General features: G+C 36.6%; 1 protein-coding gene across 1 annotated transcript in view; it reads right to left on the reverse strand.

Annotated features, from left to right (window-relative positions):
• LOC136563371 (dynein axonemal heavy chain 5-like) overlaps window positions 1-20,785 on the reverse strand; it is a 149,426-nt gene that overhangs the window by 68,353 nt on the left and 60,288 nt on the right. The window contains exons 45-53 of the mRNA XM_066560715.1: window positions 16,651-16,785; window positions 15,447-15,636; window positions 12,925-13,142; window positions 11,718-12,029; window positions 6,596-6,685; window positions 6,275-6,511; window positions 5,611-5,778; window positions 1,629-1,835; window positions 65-394 (exon numbers count right to left, since the gene is read on the reverse strand). Of these exons, the coding sequence (XP_066416812.1) occupies window positions 65-394; window positions 1,629-1,835; window positions 5,611-5,778; window positions 6,275-6,511; window positions 6,596-6,685; window positions 11,718-12,029; window positions 12,925-13,142; window positions 15,447-15,636; window positions 16,651-16,785 (1,887 nt within the window). The remainder of the gene's footprint in view (window positions 1-64; window positions 395-1,628; window positions 1,836-5,610; window positions 5,779-6,274; window positions 6,512-6,595; window positions 6,686-11,717; window positions 12,030-12,924; window positions 13,143-15,446; window positions 15,637-16,650; window positions 16,786-20,785) is intronic.

Below are 20,785 nucleotides of genomic sequence, written 5' to 3' on the forward strand. Positions count from 1 at the left end.
ACACACGACAGTACAAAAGGTACAGTACAAAAGATGTTTCAAGGCTTAACAGGTGTAATTTTACCTTTGCTTTTGTCATTTGCCAAACCTTTCGACTTGTAGATACTAATGCTGAAGCCAGTTTACGTACTTCTGTGGGGAAATGTCGTTGTTCACAGAAATAGCCTTCAGCTATTGTTTGAAATATCTTATCAATAGAGGAAGTAGAAGGCAGTGTGCAGTTGAAGATGGTGAACTGGCGTTTCAGGCGCTGGGGGATGTCGTTCCGACCTCCTCCAGGGTGAATCATAGCAGCTACAAACTGGATGTCAACCACATTCGTGAATTCCCCTGGCTTCTCCAAATTGTAGAAACCTTTCTGCTCCATCAGCTGCCTTACAATCTCATTGGTGATCTAAATATAACCAGAAACAAAAAAAAAGGAATGGAGGAGTTAAGTGTTTCTACTTTATGAACATGCAATGTGGCAACCAAGCACTCAGATGCAGTGCATTGGCTGCATGTAAGCTTCATGTGCTGGGCAGTTGTGGACATGAAGTCAGATATTCAACTGAATTTGGATAATTTCAACTTAAGAAAAGGCATCACTTTTAATTTTCAATCCAGACTATATCTTCAGATTGACACAAGTGCTTAGACAGTGACAAAGAACAGTTAATTTAGCACAATGTGAAGTCACATGTCCACTTGTACAGAGCCACTGAGTATAGAGCTACACTGGAAGCAGGGCAATTGCTTTTTCTCAGCAGAATTTTTTTTTTTTTAATTTAAGTCATATTTTCAGAGTATAGGTCTATAAGTATTCTTTCATCAATACCTCAAGACAGCTTGCTAGTCTTTAATGTCAACTGTGATCATTAAATTGTTCAGGTAGGATAGGATCTTATTATTGAGTCCAGCCATTAAACTGGTACTGCCAAATCCACCACTAAGCCATGTCCCCAGGTGCCAATCTACACCTCTCTTAAATACCTCCAGGGATGGTGACTCTACCACTTCCCTGGGCAATCTGTTCCAGGGCCCAACAGCAATTTTGGTGAAGAATTTTTTCCCTAATATCCCATCTTAACCTCCCCTGGTACAACTTGAAGCCATTTCCCCTTTTCCTGTCAACACTGACCTCACCACAACTTCCTTTCAGGTAGTTGGAGAAAGCAATAAGATCTCCTCTGAGCTTTCTTTACTCAAGGCTCAACAACCCCAGTTTCTTCATAAGTCCTGTTCTTTAGACTCACCACCAGCTTAGATTTCACATAATAGTAACTGCAATTTAAAGTCAAAAGCAGATCAAAGAAAAATCTCTGAGTGTTACTTGGATTTGCATGCTTCCTTTCCCAGACTGGTTCTCAGGACTGCACTTTGGAAATCCTACTAGCTTTGTATGCAACCAAAACAAAAGGGTTAAATACTACAGTGATTGCAAGTAGCTTCACACTGTCCTTAATCGTTTGGGACTGACATTAGTCATGTCAAAAACTGGCTTGGGGAAATTGGTTTTAGTAAACATATTTGTTCTAACCCATGTTATGATACCTTTTTTCTAACCTATCCCATTTTTTCAACCCACAGATCAGTATTCCCATCAGCAATAATGGTAAGACCACCAACTCCCAAATGTTAATATTTACCTGATCACCCCATTCATTAATCAGAGGCATGTTGATGTCATCAATAAAGACAGTCATTTTCTTCCCTGCTGGAGGACCGTGTGTAGCACCCATTCTTTTGCCTATGTAACTTTCTATGCTCCTTTGGAACATATGTGGCAGAGTTGCAGAGGAAAAGTTTAGGCATTTGGTCAAGTGAACATCAGGATCATACTTGCTTGTGTAATTCTGCAAGATAAACCAATTTTAAAAGCACATCAGTAACTTCAGGTGAACTAAGACAAAAGGAGACACAGATGCTCAGGAGCCCTCCAAAAATCTCAGTCCTGCTATTAACTTCAAAGTCTAGAAACACAGTTTATTTAAGATAAATACACCATCTGCAACTTGAAATTCAAACAAATTGTCAGTTAATGTTTTGCATAAAATTTTTAAGGATTAAAATTTATAAGCTCTTAATAGACTTCACTAAGTATTACAACAAGTAAATGTATGCCAGCTCAAGATGCAAATAAAGTTTGCATTAGCAATTGTCAGGGTTTTTCTAAATTTAAGCTGTTAGTGATGATCCATTACAGCAGACTGCAATGAACAAGAGAAAAACCAAATCTATTTTCATATGTAAGCTACAAAACCAAAACTCTTAAAACAAAAGTAGTATAAAGGAATGGCAGTGTAAAATTAAACCCAGCTACATCACATTTACTGATAGCTATCTTCTCTTAATGAAGAAAGCAATCCTTGAATTTCATGAATATGTACAATTCCCACAGCTGCTGACGATGCCCCAAAACAACCAAGTTCCAGTTTTCATATTTAGTGAGGTTTTATAATAAAAATGTGTAACCCTAGAGTCACACCAAGGCATATATAAACATAGACAGAGAGAGAGTGAGAGTGACAGAGAGAGAGAGAGCATAGGAAATATTTTGCTCAGGAGAAGTCCTGGAGCTTACAAATAGCACTAAAAAGTCCATAATTTCCAACATAATTTCTTTTTAAAGATTTGATTCTTCTGCAATGATGATGAAGTTGAATATAATTTAAATTCTTATCTGTATAAGAGGGTTGACTAGAAATGTTCCCATTTTGGTACCTCAGCAAAATAAACCTATATCCTTGCTGATGAAGTGCTCTAAGAACTCCAGTGAGACATACACTCTGTGTGACAACAGAAAGGAAGACACAGCCAGATGCCCTCAAAATATTTTGAATGAAATGAATGTTGCTAATTTTGTTGATACAGTGATAGCAGTTTAAGAAAAGGTGCCCTTCAGAAAGAGCTTTTTTTCAGACCTCCCATAAATGACAACCCACACGTGCATTGTATGTGCAACAGTCCTGTCTTTGGTGTGTACTCTTCACAGCTGAGGGGTTGGTGCAGGGCAGTGCTCAGCCAGTTCCAGCCACCTCCAGCAGACCCACTGGAGACACTCACCTGTGTCAGGAAGGGTAAAATGCTGCCTGGCAGTTGAGAGAGAAGTGTAAAAACTGTGAGAAAGTCAGCCCTGCAGGCACCAAAGTGAGAGCAGAAAGAAGGGCAGGAGGTGCTCCAGCACAGATTCCCCTGCAGCCTGTGACGCACACTGTGGTGAAGCAGGTTGTCCCCCTGCATTCCATGGAGGCTCACAGTGGAACAGAGATTGACCTACAGCCCATGGAGGACCTGGAACAGACGGATGCCCAGAGGAGGATATGTCCCCATGGGAAGCCCATGCTGGAGCTCCTGCAGGACCTGCAGACCCATGGAAAGTGAAGCCCACACTGGAGCAGGTTTGCTGGCAGGACCTGTGACACCATGAAGAACTCCATGGTGGAGCAGTTAATGAAGATCTGCAGCCCTGGTAAGAACTGTGTCCATGTAGGAGGAGGGAGCAACATAAGGAGAAAGGAGAGGCAGAGTGGAGCTGTTATGGACTGTCCACAGCTCCCATTTCTCATCCCCCTGCACTACTGGCCAGGGAGGAGGTAGAGGAGTTGGGGATGAAGGACTAAAGGTGAGCCTGAGAAGAAGAGAGAAGAGAGTGTTTTCAGTATTTGTTTTTCACCACCCAATTCTGGTTTTAATTAGAAAAAAAATGTAAAAGTGTTCCCCAAGCCAAATGTTTTTCCCATGGCAGTAACTGTTGAGTTGAGGATCTCCCTGTATTTACCTCCAGACTCGTGCTGTTGAGGAAGGGGAGGCAATCAGCAGCTGGGTAAGGGTCTTGCAACTGGTCAAGGCCAGCAAACTGCAACTATGAATTCTCAACCGTTCAAAAAATACATTTGTGTTTTATCATTATGACATTTCAGAATGTTTGCATGGTAACAGTAATATTGCACAGTACAGAAATGAGAACTATCTTTGAAAAAGAAGAGCATATTGAATAGGATTCTTTTTGTCAGTTAAAATGTCAGAGAATTTTCAACTGTCCTTTACCAGTTTAATATTATGTTTTAAATTTTTTTGCAATTCATGAATTAATAATACAGAGAATAAAGGTCTTAAATTAACATTCCATTTTAAGTTCTTTATTTTGATTCATACTATGCTTTACTCAACATCAAAGATTATTCAGACTACTACCTGAAGTATTTTATATTAAGACTCCTTTACTTTTTCATTCAATCAACTGTTTATATCTGGATATATTCCACAAGGTGTAGTAAAACAAAATTCTACAGAAGATGAAAGCAGAAGGGGAACAGTTGTGAAGGCATTTAACACTCACTCCTAACCTTACATGAGATCAAATATCTGCTACTCTGCTCTATAGCATAGACTCAGCGTAAGCAACTCCCAAGAATCAGTTTCAATTATTTTTAGGGACAGGAATGGCAGCTGAAGGCTGGAGGTTGCCAGTATCTGGACAAAATCCAGGATGCAGAATATCAAGACCACCACCCAGACCCCGCCTCTTCACTCTGCTAAAATAGTTCTCAGCTGGTGCCAGGAGCAGAAGATGGCATTACACTGGCATGCCTGTTGGCATTGACAGCTATGCTGAAAAAATAGCATTAATGACTGCTGGCACAGGTACAACTCTCTCTCTGTCAGGGCTCAGAGAGCACATGGCCAGGGCACAAAAAGTGGCTCCAGATTTTAAGAAAGCCAAAGGTCAATTTAGGCTGGTGTTTTTCAGCTATTTTCCATTTCAAGAGCTCTGCAAATCCTCCAGTGGAAGTACAGCTGCCTGTATAACCAATTCAGCTGTCCCAACAGTAGACCAGTTTTATTTAGCTACCTCTCACTGCTCAAAGAATCCACACATCCCCTGAAAAACACAGAAACCCTGCTGAAAAACACTGTGCTTCCATTTTTTTTTAAATAAGGGATGCCAAGTTAGGTATGACATCTGGGTTTGTTCAGCCTTTTGATTATTGCTTTCTGTATTAAGTTATTAAATTTTTTGTGTCATATGATTAACCTGAACCATTTTATAATACAGAAAGCATGTATTTGTTAATTAAATAGCAATCCTGTTATTTCCTTCTAGAGAAAGAATATGTCCTTTTCAGTGAAGAAATTGAGAGAGCAGATAACAGACAGTAAATTTACCCTCTGAAAACCATCCTTACTAAAGAAGGAAGTTCTTTTTCTCTCTTCTGTTTGGCTTTTGAAGAAAGGTTGTGCAACAAGGGTGTACAAAAGATTGGTTCACACATGACACCACCGACAAAGCACAGGAAAATAAAAAATCCTCGAAGAATCAACATTTTCTTAGTGAAATCTTCCATTAGACTACTCAAAAGAAAAGAAAACATAGGAAAGAGGGTTTATCATCTGACCTTGTGGCCACATAGCAAAGTTTAAAAGAAACCTTTATACTAAAGTGTGGAGACTTGGGCTTTTTTGCCTGTAGTCCATGTGAGTGCTGGCAAAATGCCTCAGTAGGAATGCCAGTATGTACCCTGAAGAAAAATCAAAGGATCCTTAACTTCAGCTTAACATTTGTGCCAATATCAACTATTGCAATGTTATTGTACTAATATATTACAAATGTTTTTCTGTTCCCCTTACCTTAATCATAACAGTTTTTGCTGTTCCTTGTTCCCCAATTAGCAAAACAGCTTTTCCTTGCCTCATGATAGTGTGCATTAGAAAGTCTGTTCGGACACTGTCTATGTTTGGAACTAGAATGGAAGTATATTCTGGCACTAAATCTTTAGGATAAGTATATTCAGGGACCTGCATAAGAAAGACATGCAAAAAGTTTGAGAATTCCTACCTGCCCACGCACTTTGCATCAGAACACAAAATCAAATGCACTTTATAAAATTTACATCAGCAAAACTTTTCTTCCTGAAAGCCAAGTATCCATTCGTAATCAATCAGTCTTGTCATGCTTTTCTAAATGGGTATTAGACTAGCAGGATATTTTCATTCCTCCAGTGCCTGATAAAAGCTTTTCCTTGCTGGAATTTCATAAAGAGTAAGGTGATAGACAGTATACAGTTAAGATCATTTCTGTTTCACTTCCAAAGCTATTTCAAATGCATGTTTCTGTTCTTTGCTGAATATATTTATGGGGAAAAGAAAAATATCAGTCAAAAAAAGAAGCTCCTGAGAATTTGGTAGGGTTAATCGTCCTAACCAAATTATGTAGGGTTGGAAATAAAATGTTTCTTACCAAATACATCTTGTGTACCCATTAAGAAAGCTTAACGTGTTGCAGCATACGAACCTTCTTTGACCAGTGCTCCCACTGTCCACAGGCATTGATAACAAATTCAAACATGGTTTCCTCTCCATTCACAGCTGGAAGCTCTTTCACTGCAGAGTGCTTCCGTAGGAACAGCTCCATTTTCAGCTTGTCATCTGGCTCCAGAAGGGCTCCAGCTGACCACATCACAGCAAAAACAAATAAGCGAGCAATATGCTCCTCACTGAGCTGCTTCTCGTCTCGGCCAGACAGCAAACCCTGCAAAGTGGATGCAATATAGACCTGCTGTCCTCCTAGAGCAAATCACAGAATCAGAGAGAGAAAAACAGATGCCATATCTACCTGCAGGAGGTCAATAGCTTGCTTGATGTACATACATTCTAAAATCGACATTTTGGGTGTCACAGCAGAGAAAACAAAATCCATCACATCCTGGGAAGAAAAAAACATTATTTAAAGATTCTCTTTACTAGTTTCAATGGCATGATTTATTCTTAGATGAGATCAATTCTTTATTTTGAAATATATTCTAAACTTTATTTCCAAACAACAACTTTATCCATTTCTGGGCTTATAAATATTCAGACTTTGACCATTATTTTTTTTCTAACAATAGCATATTAGAAAAATAACTTTGATGTACCAGAGTCAGCAGAGCTACTTGTATAAGCTCCACAGAGTAATTTCCTGAAGAGCAATTTGAAGAATGCTGTTCAGTTACTTCAGGGATCTGCCTGCCATTTGTGCTCTCCACTAGAGATTTTAATCTACCACTGATATTTTTGTAGTAGGAAGATAAAAGCACTGATGATACTTATATATATATAATGCACAAGCTTGCCACTATAAATTTCTATCTGTCTCATCTGTTCTGACTGCACCATACTGTACCAGTCCCTCTTGAAATCAATACTCTCATTTTCCTGTAGAATCCTGGCAAGGTCCAAAAGGAATTTTTGAAATGATTTTAATGGAAGTTGGACTTTCCTCAGGTTTCTTCATAGTGTTGGCTACCATGTCTATTTTGCCAAGTGTTTTGCAACATCTTAAGCAAAGTTTCAAATTGATGTAAAGTACTCTCTGAGATTTGCAGTGCAAAATTTTAAAATATCAATTGCCATCCAATAGTATAGACTGATGTAAATTATAACCTACTTCCACCTTCATTCAACAATCTGTAATATAATACTCTCCCTGTGGTTCTATTTGCCCTCTTAATCTTTGGAAATCAACACCACCCACTCATTCTGGGAAGTGAAAGTATAACAGGGATACTATGGGAGATAGTAATTTTGGAGGAATTCCATTTATAGATGTCATGTCCTGTCAGGGAGAAAGCCAAGACAAAGAAAACATTCAACTGCCCAAAGACATAAACAATTTACTTAGACACTTTTTAAAAAATCACTGAGCTGTTTACCCACATGCTCACCAGCTTTGTTTCACTTCTCAGTTTAATTTTTGCCACTGAAATTCTCCAAGTGCCCTATGCTGATATTTATTGTCACAGAGAATGAATCAATATTTTTTACCAATCCTCCTGAGTTCCATCCCACTGGAATAACAGGTAACACACACACCAAAAATATATATAGTGATCAAAAACTCACTTAGGCACCTTAATCTAGAGTAGGGCTTATAGATAAGTGATCTAAGAAGACAACCTGAGTGTGGGCATACACAGAATTATGGAACAGGTGGTGTTGCAAGGAACCTTAGAGGTCATCTGCTTCCTTCTCCCCACTATGGGCAGGGATGTCACCCACTCTATCAAGTTGCTTCTTTTGTTATTTCTTGCTGACTAGCACAAGTGCCTCCACCTCTGTGTGCTGCCTTTTTGTGGCTTTCCCTCAAAAATGCCTGGCCCATCCCCAGTGGTACATGGGGTGCTCAGCTGAGTAACTGAGGGTGTTATGGGTGCCACAGGGGAGTGCCCACAAGCACTGTGGGAAATTCAAATCTAACACTTTTAGAATTTGGAGCTAAATCTCACTGAGATTCAGCTTCTTCATCTGTAAAATAGACCAGATGTCTCATAGGGCACTGTAAATTGTTTAATAATTGATTTGAAACACACAGAATAAAGATATTTCATGCGTCAAAGTATTCTGTACTATCAAGAGCCCAATTTTCACCAGAACTAGTTTTATGGTACTTATGATTCCAATGAGAATTCTGTAGTTTATGGAGGGTTTTTAAATGTCTTCTTTTTCTTCGAGTTTATGGGGGAAAAATCAGTTTGATATATGCTAGTATTTTATTACTACTACAATTTTTAAAACAATACATGGCTGAAAAACAGGATGCAGGATTAACACAGAAATTTGCATTAATTGTTTGGACAGGGGGACTGGAAAAATAAGTTGGGTCATGACAAATACACATACATTTTTAAGAACTTGGATTAGCCATTTGCTATCCCTTACAAGGAGGCTGAAAAATGAAGTCAGATGCTAAATGTTCGGATGAAAGAATGATCCTTTTGCACAGAGTACAATCACTATAGAACTCACTGAACTACAGAACACTTCAGGACAGGAAGTTGGCAACATATTCAAAGGGTTTAGATAAGCAAAAGAACAACTCAGTAATAGAAAGTTATTAATACTTGTAATATTAATTTTAACATCAGCATTTCAATATTAAAGGTAAGAAAATCTTTGGATTATTTATTCAGCTCTATGCTCCAGGCACAGTAGCAGCCTTTACACAAATTGGATTAGTGTGAGATTTAATGTGGAAGAAGAAAATTAGTCACATCTGAAAATTAAGTCGCTACTACATTTTTTTTTTCATTTAAACAATACCTGGACATGCTGAAACTTATGTTATTCACTTAACAACCATCACTGGTTTGAGTTTCACACTTTGCAGACAATCTCAATAACACCACTCGGGTAACTATTTTAATTTTTTCAGTTCTTTGAAACTGTCTCAGATAATTATTTCCATCAGCTAAGCAATTCTGTTGCTTACAGGTAGCAGCAACATTCACAGACCAGGAATTAGCAGTGGGGATTCTAAATTTAAGAGAGACTTTTTTTAGGGATGAGAGTTTATTTGAAATTACTGCAAAGCAGGAAATGCTGCTGAGAAGAAAGAATTGGGAAAGGTAGGGAGAAAGTCCAACCCCTCAATCACTGTTCTAAACAAAATCCTGTGGAAATAGAAAGCATTCTAAGATCATCTTAAATTGAAATAAGGTTGGGTTTAGGGGTTTGGTTTTGGTTTTGGTCTTTTTTCTTTTGTATTTTGATTTGTTGGGTTTTTTTAATGCATAAAAAATGGTGACTTACAATGCCATTTATAATATACATTAAAAGAATAAATACACTCTTTCCATTGATTCACAACTATTATTTTCTGCTCTTTCCTCCTCCATTACTGCTACCTGCTGCACCTTTATTGAAAATTACTTTATCCAACATGAAGACTTTCAGTGACAAATACTATTTTGATCGGCATAAATAACTAGAGTGTTCTGTAAGCAAATTGGAATTATTATAGCGTTTGTCCTACATCTATTTTACATCTATTTTAGTTGAGTTTAGATTAAATTCAGAAAGTCTCTATATGTCTGCTTAAGACTGAGTCTCCTTGGTTACTATATTTCCATTTATACTCTAATCTTCATGTTCTTTGAAAAATCAGATATTTGTAAGATGTTTATATCCATGTTTTCCTTAATACTAGCATTAAATCCGCCAAGGTCTATATCTGGGGTTTGACTACCACTGTTGATGAATCTTATTTCAAAAATTTTCTTTTTGAATTTTTATCCTTTTTTTTTAATGTGGCAGAAAATAATAACTATAGAAAGAGCAATGTGAACACAAAAGTAGTTTTGCTCTCATCTGTAAAATCACTTTTATTGCCTCTATTATTTGAGAAGCAAAGACAGCACATTAAAAGTGAAAGAAAACTGCCAGCATGACAGCTTTCATTTACATTTTGATAGCTGTAAATGCAGCCTTCAGCACTGAACTAACTTCATATTTCACTGCATTTTCATTTCTTACTCTAATAAAATACATATTTTTCTGGACTTTATTGCTATTGCTTCAGGCTTGGGCATTTTAAGTGTTGTTGTTATGTTTTCAGAGCAAGTTGTAGCATAAAATATAAATAGAATTGTGGCAAAGAAGCAGTAAATTGACCCACATATACATTACTTTGGGAGCATATTTTAAAACTCATTATCAGAATTGTTTCTCTTGCTGCTGCAGTAAATACTATGTCATATCATTAAGTTTTGGAGGTAGAATAAAATGAATAGCTTGTTAAACATTAGTTTTAAAGTAAATGTGCATTGAAATGAAAAGTAGAATCTTAAAAGATATTTGTTAACATTCAGGGCATTCTAATATTATATCAATCATTGCTTTTACCATCATCTATAAAAAGCTTTCTGAAATGTCACTCAAAGTTCATTAAAACCTGCATTTTTAAAATGCAAGAGCAATGAAAAATATTACAGGAGAAACCCCTGTGAAATGCAACACCAATTACATGAATAAACAGGCAGGAGCAAGCTGATGGAAAACCAATGTATTTTGGAAGCTGCATTTATTTTACAGATATTGAGGAAATCAGAAGATAACACTGAAAGGTTGCAAAGACATAACTATTTCTTTAAAAACATTCAAAAGCAAAATAAATATTTCAATATGATGGAAGTATACTACTGAGATTATGCTTTTATACCCACTATTGAGTGCAACCATCCAGAATATTGCTGGAACCTTTCTAATGATTCAGTAAGGTAAGACCAAACAGAGGGGGAAAAGCATTTAGGATTCTTTGACTAAATTGTGTTCAGTCTACTGATTGAACACAATTTAGTCCAAAAATGTATCAAAGTGATGCAGTTTCAAAAATTTCCAATGGAACAGAAACATGGAAAATAAAATAACAAGAGACAACTATAGTCAGAACTTCAGAATGATAGTCAGAGCTTCAGAGGACAGAAGTATCCTGGATTAATTATAGAATGTCTTTTTAAAAATAATAATGGATCAAATGCATTCCTGTTGCACCAGAGTGTAACAATTTCTTTCTAGCTCAATTTCTTTCTGAATTTACTTCTTTATATTTAAAACAAAATAAGAACTTTACCCACTTCCTTTGTGCATCCTAACAATAATTAAAATTGCAGTATCAAAATTACAAGCAAAACAAGTATCTGTTTTGCCAACAGGCAATATAAAAAAATCACAGGTTTAACAATTCATTGCCAACTCTTGTATGCAGACAAAACAAAACATTCAGATTATTCATATGTTATAGCTTCAGTCATTTATTAATTATAGAGATAATTTTCTTTCTTTTTTTAACCCTGCATCTTTAGTTTATTACATAAAAAATGAAATCTAAATAACTCAAAGAGCACTTGGGAAGGAGCAATGCTTCATTAAAAAAAAGAATAAAAAATGCAATTTTTTTTCTGAAGTATTCAATTAAGTACCTGAAATACAGCATTAAAGCAATTCCATAGGACATTGGAGTATGTGATTGGCAGTGTCTGCAGCCAAGCCCTTAAAATAGGCTTCCAGTCTAACACTGAAGAACTCATGAAGACCATTCCATTACGAGAAACTGTTGCAGGGGAAGCATTGTCAATGTTGTGAGGTTCAAAAATAATCTTGCAATTGGGGGACATCGGAATGCGGTCTCCATTGGCCAAAGTAAGGGTCTTATTATCATCCAGAACAGAGTTCAGATTTTCAATCCATATTGCATCAACAGGTCCATCCAAAACTATCCAGATATGCTCCCCCTTAAAAAAAAAGGAGAGACACACACATTCAACTCTACCTACCTTGACCAAAAACACACATTCATGTAATATCAGAAAATGTACTCTTAGACATAAATAATGTCATAAGTTGGTGCTCAGAAAAAAAGCAACATAAAAATGCAATTTTTATAATTTGCGTAGTGATTTTGATTCTTCTTTTGTTATCTTGCGTCACACTAAAAAAGATATTAAGAAACAGCAACAAAAATTAATTTGTGCTGTACTGAGCAGGAAATTGTATCTTTCTTCTACAAAAGTAGATCAGCCAACTCAGCATCCATCAAGATGGATGAAAACATATCCCATTAAATGCAGTCATAGACACAGGCACAACGTCAGTCCTTGTAGGATGTTACCCAAGTATTTCATGTAAGATGTCTGATTTGACAAGCCAGAACTGGGTGGCTGTTCAGTAGATGTGAGTATAATTATGATTTCATGAAACATGATCTGCAGGTTTGATAAGAGAATTGGGAAATGCCTACATCAGTTTCTTACCAAAGTCTTACATTCTGATATAACTAGAGAAATAAAGTGGCAATGACTTGAAACCAGACAGGAGAAAAGACTTTCCTGCCCTCACGTCAAAACATGAACATACCTTGTTTTTGTGTTTGGACTGCTTACAGAAGGAAGCAAACCAAAATCTTTTCTAAATTAATTCTGGAACCTGAAATGCTTGGGAAACCTAGTGCTATCTGGGATATGTACATAATTCTGACTCTTGTGCACATTGAGCTCATCAGACACAAAGCAAAATTAACACTGCATATTCCCGTTTGATTTTATAATGGAAGACCTTTCAGATAAATGACAGGTAATGACACCTTATGGAAACAGTATTAAATGTCTGTCATGATACAGCATCCATTACCTTCTTTGCCTTTAAAGTTTTTCTCCATAATGTAGAGAAAATACCATCTGTCCAGTCATTTGTAGCAACATCAAGGGTACCGAACATCTGGGAAGCTGTGATTGCCTTTGGGTTCATTCTCATCTCTTTATGAGGAGCACCACAATCTGTCATTGCTTTCATCAAAATATGAATGCATTTTGTCTTTCCTGCACCAGTTGGACCTAGAGTCATCATACCTTAAAAGAATATAACCATGGTTTAAAATGAAATGTCAGTGTGTCATGCTTCCATTTAACGGTTCATTGCATCAACGATCCTTGTTTTATTTTTATCAAAAGCCAATACAAAAGGATGTTTCTCACTCCACTTAATGTTCATTGAAACAGAATTTGAAACTATTATTTAAAGGCCTTTATAAATGTCTCTCTATTATGATAGGCAAGCCTATGTGGGTCTGCATCCTCCCTCAGGCAATTCTTTTCTTTTTTCTAATGGGATAGCACAGCTGCCTTTTGATGTTCTCATGCAATGACATTGACATGGATGGTGGCAAAAAATCCAGTAATTTCTAAATTTATCTAATGAGAATGAGTATCTTCAGTGATATACAAAATCAAGTGCATCTTTCTGATGCAAAAGTATCAAAATAATGTACCTGTAGCTACCCATGCTGGCATTTAATAGATCTTTCTTTCATAAAACCTGTTAAGAGCAACCACACTTAGTTCATCAGTGTATACATGTTATCAAAGAAAAATAAATTGTGTCTTCAACAATAAATTGAGCCTACTGGTCTTTAGTTATGTTTTCATTCAATAGGCCCAGAATCTGTCCAAAACTAATCCAGTGCCATGCAAATTGTGTGATGTTTTCTCTAAAACTAAAGGGTGCTGGATGTTCCCTGAAACAACCTGAGGACTCAGAAAATCACTACTCATGCCATATGTTACTTATAGGGAAATCTAATACAAACTCTTCAATGTTAACCAAATGGCTTTTCTGCTGGTTTCAGTGATATTTCAACCAAAATTGTTATGCCAAACAGATGTCAAGATCCATGCACTGGATCTGTGTGTGTGTGTGTTTGTGTGTGTGTGTGTGTGTGTGTGTGTGTGTGTGTGTGTGTGTTTATAAAAGCACTTCACGTGCACATACAGCCATATTTCTCCTCATTATTTTAAATTCCATGGTGACCCCTCCATGAATTCAAGTTAATCATTAGGACAAGTGGAAGTCAGGAAAGCTTTTTCCTACATTGCAGTAACTTTTGTTAGATAAAGTCAAAAAACTTTTGGCTTGAGCATTCAACTGTTTGGACAATTGGAGCTGCAAAATCTGGGAATAGTAGGAATGTGTGGAGAGAAGAGGCATCTAAACAGAATGTCATGGTGGATCCTGAAGATTTTTGAGGAACAGAGGAGCTGTAGTGTCTCACAGATCAAACAGCTTCTTTTAAAAAGAGACAGATTCAATCATAACTAAAAACATTAAAACTTCCATGGTTCCTGTATAGAAATAGCTATTATGCAACACTGCATCCAGAAACCTGGATGTAAATTAGTAAGTCTGCACAGCACTAACCAGTTCTTTGATCTAACCAATGATCTGAATTAAAAGTTTAGGGATCTGAATTAAAAGGCCTTAAGGACTCAGACTCTGGTATGTGAATAAATATTTCCTTTCATTTATTTCATTAGTTTATTCTTTTATTATGACAAGAAAGGGAGAATAAGAAGGATGATATCTTTATAAATCTTTGCTGCTTTAGTTACATTTCCTTAATATTTTCCCTTTATTATACTAAAAAATCATTAGTTAGAGGTTAAGGGTATGGGGGATATTTTAATGTAGGGGTATTCTTTTTTTCCACTGAGCTATGAATCGTAAACCTGGATCTACTACTCTCTATGATATCCTTCCTAGGACAGGGTAAACTTTACTCAATGGCTTTTTCTGCACTGTAAAAATGTATTTTCATAGAATCAAAGAATGGTTGAAATTGGAAGGGACCTCTGGAGTCCACCTTGTCTAACTCCCCTGATCCTGCAGGAGGAAAGCATATTTCTCCTCAATATAAATTGCAAGAATCGATCACAAAGAAAGTACTTGAAATTATATCACATGCATGGTAGAATCTATCAAAATAAAGGTTGGAGAAATTATTTTTGGTAGTCTTCTCAACTTTATAATCTCACAGTAACATAAAACTTGTGCTTCACGACTGAACACTGAATGGTTTTCAGAACACTGAATAAAATTGCTGTTTCTGGATTTGAATTAATATATTTTAACTTGCTCTATAGAAATTTCAATCACCAAAGGCCACACTCATACTTCCCATAAAAATGTAATATAACAAAGGATTGTACACCAAAAAAAATGTCATAACAGCTTCCTAAGCAAAATACCTATAGGCTTTAAAATTACATCTGTTAATTTTTTTTAACATTTTTCATTAAATTAATCTGCATTCAAGTGGCAGATAATATAATGTAGTCTCAAATACAATGCAGTCTCAAAACCTCATTTAGCATGCTAACCATGTCGGACTCGTTGAGTTTCGTACAGCTGAATAAGTTTAAGTATCCATGGTGGATGATTAATAAGCCCTGCCTCCTCTGTCTGTTTTTGGATGGCTGACTGTAGTTCAGGATACCCAGATTTATCCAGAGTAATTCCAGGGAATAGGTCATTAATGAGACTCATAAATAAAGGTTCATCTTCATCCACCTGTCAAGGACAAAGTAGGGGGAAACACATTATTTATTTATTGAAATTATTATTATAGTTGTAAACAATCTTCAAGATAAGCTATTTAAAAGATGGCAGTGAAAATCTTACCTCTTCCAAAGCAAATATTATAATTATCCATCAGTTCTATAAAGGGAGTTTCATATAAGGAAATCACAAGTAGTAATTTCTAAATTAAATACTTTAGGGTGATAAAAATGTCAACAATTTAATACAGTTTTCTTCAATGTATACACAGACTTATTTCTTCATTTGTTACATAAGTCAGCAAGATTTATTCCAATCATGTTTTGCCTTAGAATTTTTATGATTTTTTCCTTCTGTAAATCACTGAAGCGTTGCTATAGGTTTGAACGCATGTACCAACACGCTGAAGAGATTAACACCAGAAACACAATCATTGGTTCCACCACAGAAGTGGTTCCCAAGGTAAATACACAGAGTCTAGACATGCCATAACCTTTTAATTACAGCAATAAAAAGAAAGATGAATACTTTAAATAGTATTATTGAAAGATGTTACACTATACAAGTAGGTATTAGCTGCTTCCAGTTACCCCACTTAATGCAATTCTTATGATATTCTGAAAAGGCAACAGACTCCCAAGAAATGTATAAATTGATATTCTGGATTAAGAAAGATCTTTGGTGACATTATTAAGAGTTAATACAATGTATTCTTCCTTTCTCTCCTTAGGGTAAAAAGGATTAAAAACAAGAGGCAATTAGAGGACCAGGTAGGTCCCCTAGGATCTCATGGTATTTCCAAAGATTTTTTCAGCTAAAGCTTATGATGTGTTTTCCTCTCTGTGAGACAAATTGTGCTCACGCAGTAACTGTATTCTGATTCTCAACTCACTTATAAATCATATTAAAAACCGCAAAATAATGTATCCAAATGGTGAAGAAAAATAGCTTTTCAAAGTGCATGATAAAGACCCTTAAAATGCAAACAAAATACACTATTGGGCAAAATCATCAGTGTTACATTACCAGTTTGGAGAGGTTCATGTCCCGCAGAACTCTCATCACAACAGTTTTCTCTGGCTCTTGGGGATTAGATCTTTTCACTGCTCCAAGTGTTCTTAAAACAGACAGGATATTTCTAAGCCCAAAGTCATAGTGAACCTTAAAATAAAGCACAAACAAAATTGGAACTATAAAGATCAAATAGATCAAAACAAAAAACAAGAGAGGACAGAAAATTAAATTTGTTAAATAAATGAATGTTATGGAACTTCTCAATAATATTAAATTCACAGCTCTTCGTCTTTTCCAATATACTTCCAGTTTTGTTGTTATCAAATCCTGAAGATATTTTCTAGTGTGGTATGGCCATACCAGAAAGTGTACTTTCTGGTGATACAGAGCTCACCCTTATTTCCCAGTCTTACAAATTGGAACAATATACTGTGTAAATCCCAGAATTTTCAGCAAGAACTAACTTATTGATTAGGTTTGAAGATGATACCAAACTGGTGAACTAGATCACAACTAGAGTTCAAAATTACCAAGTAAAGGCAAGTGCAAAATAGTAAAGATGGTAATAACCAACTGCACTAATAAAGAGTAACAACACTTCTTCTTTGAGCTTAGAAACAAATCAGGTGCACAAAACTTTGCAGAAAAATATCTGACATTGGATTGATGTCACAAGCTCCCCAATGACTTATCTGCAATTTTAGTGGGCAATAAAAATACAAACGTCCTTTTTAGGACAATTGAAAATACATTTCCATTTCAGTTGACATTTCTATACTGTGACCAAAAGGTGGATTCCATATTTGGAGATGAACCCTACAGAAGAGAAATTTGAAAAGCAAAAAAAACCAAGTGATTGCTTGACTAGAAAACATATTGTTTCAGGAAAAAGTATTACAAAATCTACTGCAAAAGTTGGAAGAGTGAATATGTAGGATGAGTGATGGTAAAAGTCTTCAACATGCAAAAGATACCAGCAAAGAGGAAGACAGGAGGAATAGAAAGGAAAAGAAATAATTTGCTTAACTACAGCAAGGAGGATTCAAGTTAACTTTTAGAGAAAAATGTGACCATAACAAAAATGAAACTTTGGATCACGTTGGTTGCCTGGGAAACTGCAACCTATCCATTAATAGAAAATGTTAAGAATATTGACAAACATTAATAGCAAATTATTTAATTAATAATTATTTTTCCTCCAGAAAGGTAGATGGATGATTCCTCAAGGCTCTGCCCTGCCTCATTTTCTATTATTCAATCAGGTGCCAAGTTGTTACCAGTTGAAAAATTTAGGTATGAATATACAGCACTCACTGCCAGGAAATCTTATTTGCAGATGGAAACATTAACACAAAAAGATTAACAACCTAGTGTGATATTGATGAACTCAGACATCACCTGACTTCATCATCATTTAATAAATGGCATGTCCTAGTGAAATTACCAGAATCATGACAAGGACTGATATATAGCTTTTCCTCCATGCTAGATGACCATCATTGACAAACTGGAATTAGTTCAGCAAGTGATGACTATGTGAGAGGAAAGGAGGCAATGTCAAAATCTTCAGCAGGGGAAATTACACTGGTTTGCATAATGAAAAGATTCTTCACAATAAGAGTGGCCAAACATAAAAGGTACCCAGAATAGGTACCAGAAAAGGCTGAATATCTCCATCCTTGAAGATATTCAAAACTCAAAAAGCGCCTTAGCAACCTGCTGTACTGTGCTAAGCAAGAAGCTGGACAAGGTGACCTCTAGAGGTCCCTTCCAACTTGCACAAGTCTGCGATTCTATAGAAGTGATGACTTCGTTAAATTTGAAGAAATACTTTCATACCAATCAGAAAATTTAATATAAGCTTAAATTAGTATTAAAGACAGAACTTCTGGTGCATTCCAACTGATCTACATGATGGGTGGTTGAAGGTGACCATCCTTTATTTACCTTAATCCGTTTTCTAGTTTTACAATTGCTTTGTTTTTCTGGGAATGGCACAGAAGAGCTAGGATTTATTGACAAATGTGGATTATGAGTTATTTCTTTGCTCCATCTTTTAACGGCAATCTTTAAAGACTGTGCCTGAGCAAAATGGACTGCAGTGGTATAGCTGATGCTCTTGAAAGAAAGTATTCAAAATATGAAATAAAAGTCTCATTATTCGAAGCAGAGTTTGCTCCATGTAGAAAAGAAAAAAAAAGGGATATCAGTGGTTTGCTCCATATGAAAGCACCTTAAAGAGATGATTCTCAAAAAGGGATTATCACCTCATTTGCTTTCAAGCTTTGTTAGGTTTTTCTTTTCAGTTTCTATTTTTCCCTAAGCTGTATGAGGCTTTGTGGAAGGAGGTTCTAGGGAAGAAGTCCTGTAACAAAGCCAAGTAATTCACCTTTGGAGCTCTGTCAGAATAACTCTTTCACAGGTTTGTGGATACCGTGGGCTTCCTACATTTGCTAAGGACATTTCTTTTACTTTACTGTTTATTGTTTTTCTTTACTGAAGGAGATGACAGTCAGTCAGGGTGCCTTTGGCTACTTGTGAGTCAGAGTTCCTCTTTCTACAGAGTCTGCATTTGTGTGTGTAAAATGTCTAGAGAACTTCACGTGTTTCTTCCAGCACATTCCTTTAGATTTTCTGTGGGGTAGGTTCAGCTGGTAAATGCTTGTTTGCTTTATTTCCTTCTGTTGATATACTGCATTTGCTGAAAACAGGCAATGTTCTGCCATTTCCTATTGCACTCGTTCTTTATGTGACCCTGATCTTTCCAGTCAACTGCCTGGAAAATCCAGCATTACTTAACTTGAAATTTCAAATTTACCATTAAAAATTTGAATAAATAAGTTCCACTAGGAAAGAAAGATTACTACATATTATAGAGACACAGAATGGTTTGAGCTGGAAGTGACCCTAAGGATCATCTAGTTCCAACATCCCTGACATGGGCAGGGACACCTTCCATTAGACCAGGTTACTCAGAATCCCATCCAACTGGGCCTGGAAGACTTCCAGAGATGGGGAGTCCAGAAACTCTCCAAGCAACCCATTCTAGTGTCTCACTACCCTTTACAGTCAAGAATTTCTTTCTAATGTCTAATTGAATATGCCTCTAGCAAAGACTGTCTGTACTTTATAATTTTAGTTTTCTGACTACACAGAAGCAATTTATGTCCCACTGTACTCTTAGAAACATGTTCAGTTAATGAGACTCCCATATTTAATCTGATGAACTCATTAGATCTCTCTCTGTATAATCACATATTGCATTAGATGCATACCCCAACCTACAACAAACTTCACAAGGAACTTCAGCAAGTGTTTCAAATTATTTCATTACTACTACAATAACAACATACGTTCAAGTGAGGAAGTGGTGGACCCAACTGAGAAGCAGAAGATCCAGGCTGTGGTGAACAAGAGAGATGTCAAGGATGGTGGAACAGTGTGGAAAGTGACCCTTCTCAAGTGCATGTGTACAGATAAGGACAGGTGAAGAGAACAGTGTTGTGGCAGAAGCTCTCACAGCAGAAGGAGGTGCTAATTTGAAGTGCCTGTTTGCCAAGGCACACAACATAACAACAAAATGGAAAAATTACAGCTCTGTGCGCAGGTACAGAGTTACAGTCAAACTAGGAAATGTAGGGACATAGGCACAATGGATGGACACAGGTTCTTTAGGAAGGACAAGACAGGATGGAGAGATGGGAATTTGCCCTTAAAAGTGAAAGAGTGGGAACACTTTCCCTTAGGATGGCTAATGAGCCAGTTGAGGGAAGTTGTGTTAGAATTAGAGGGCTCAACAACATTGTGGTAGATGTCTGCTGTAAACATCCTGATAGGGAAGAAGCTGATGAATCTTTCTTTCAACAACTGGAATTAGCCTCATCTTTGCAAACCCTGATCCTCACTGGGGGCTTGACACAGCCCAATATCTGCTGGAAGGGCAACACAGCGGGGCAGAGTAATTCCAAGAGATTTCAACATTGTCTCTGCTAACATCCTCACACACAAAATGGTGACTAGACAAGGTAGTCAGACATTTCAACAGCTTGACCAAAGAGGCTGTGCAGAGTTTATTTATCCTTGGAGATATTCAAAGCTCATCTAGACAAGGTGCTGAGCCACCTGCTCTAGCAGATCTCACTTTGAG

The sequence above is a fragment of the Molothrus aeneus genome, chromosome 1 (genome assembly GCF_037042795.1).
Source record: "Molothrus aeneus isolate 106 chromosome 1, BPBGC_Maene_1.0, whole genome shotgun sequence".
NCBI lineage: Eukaryota > Metazoa > Chordata > Aves > Passeriformes > Icteridae > Molothrus > Molothrus aeneus.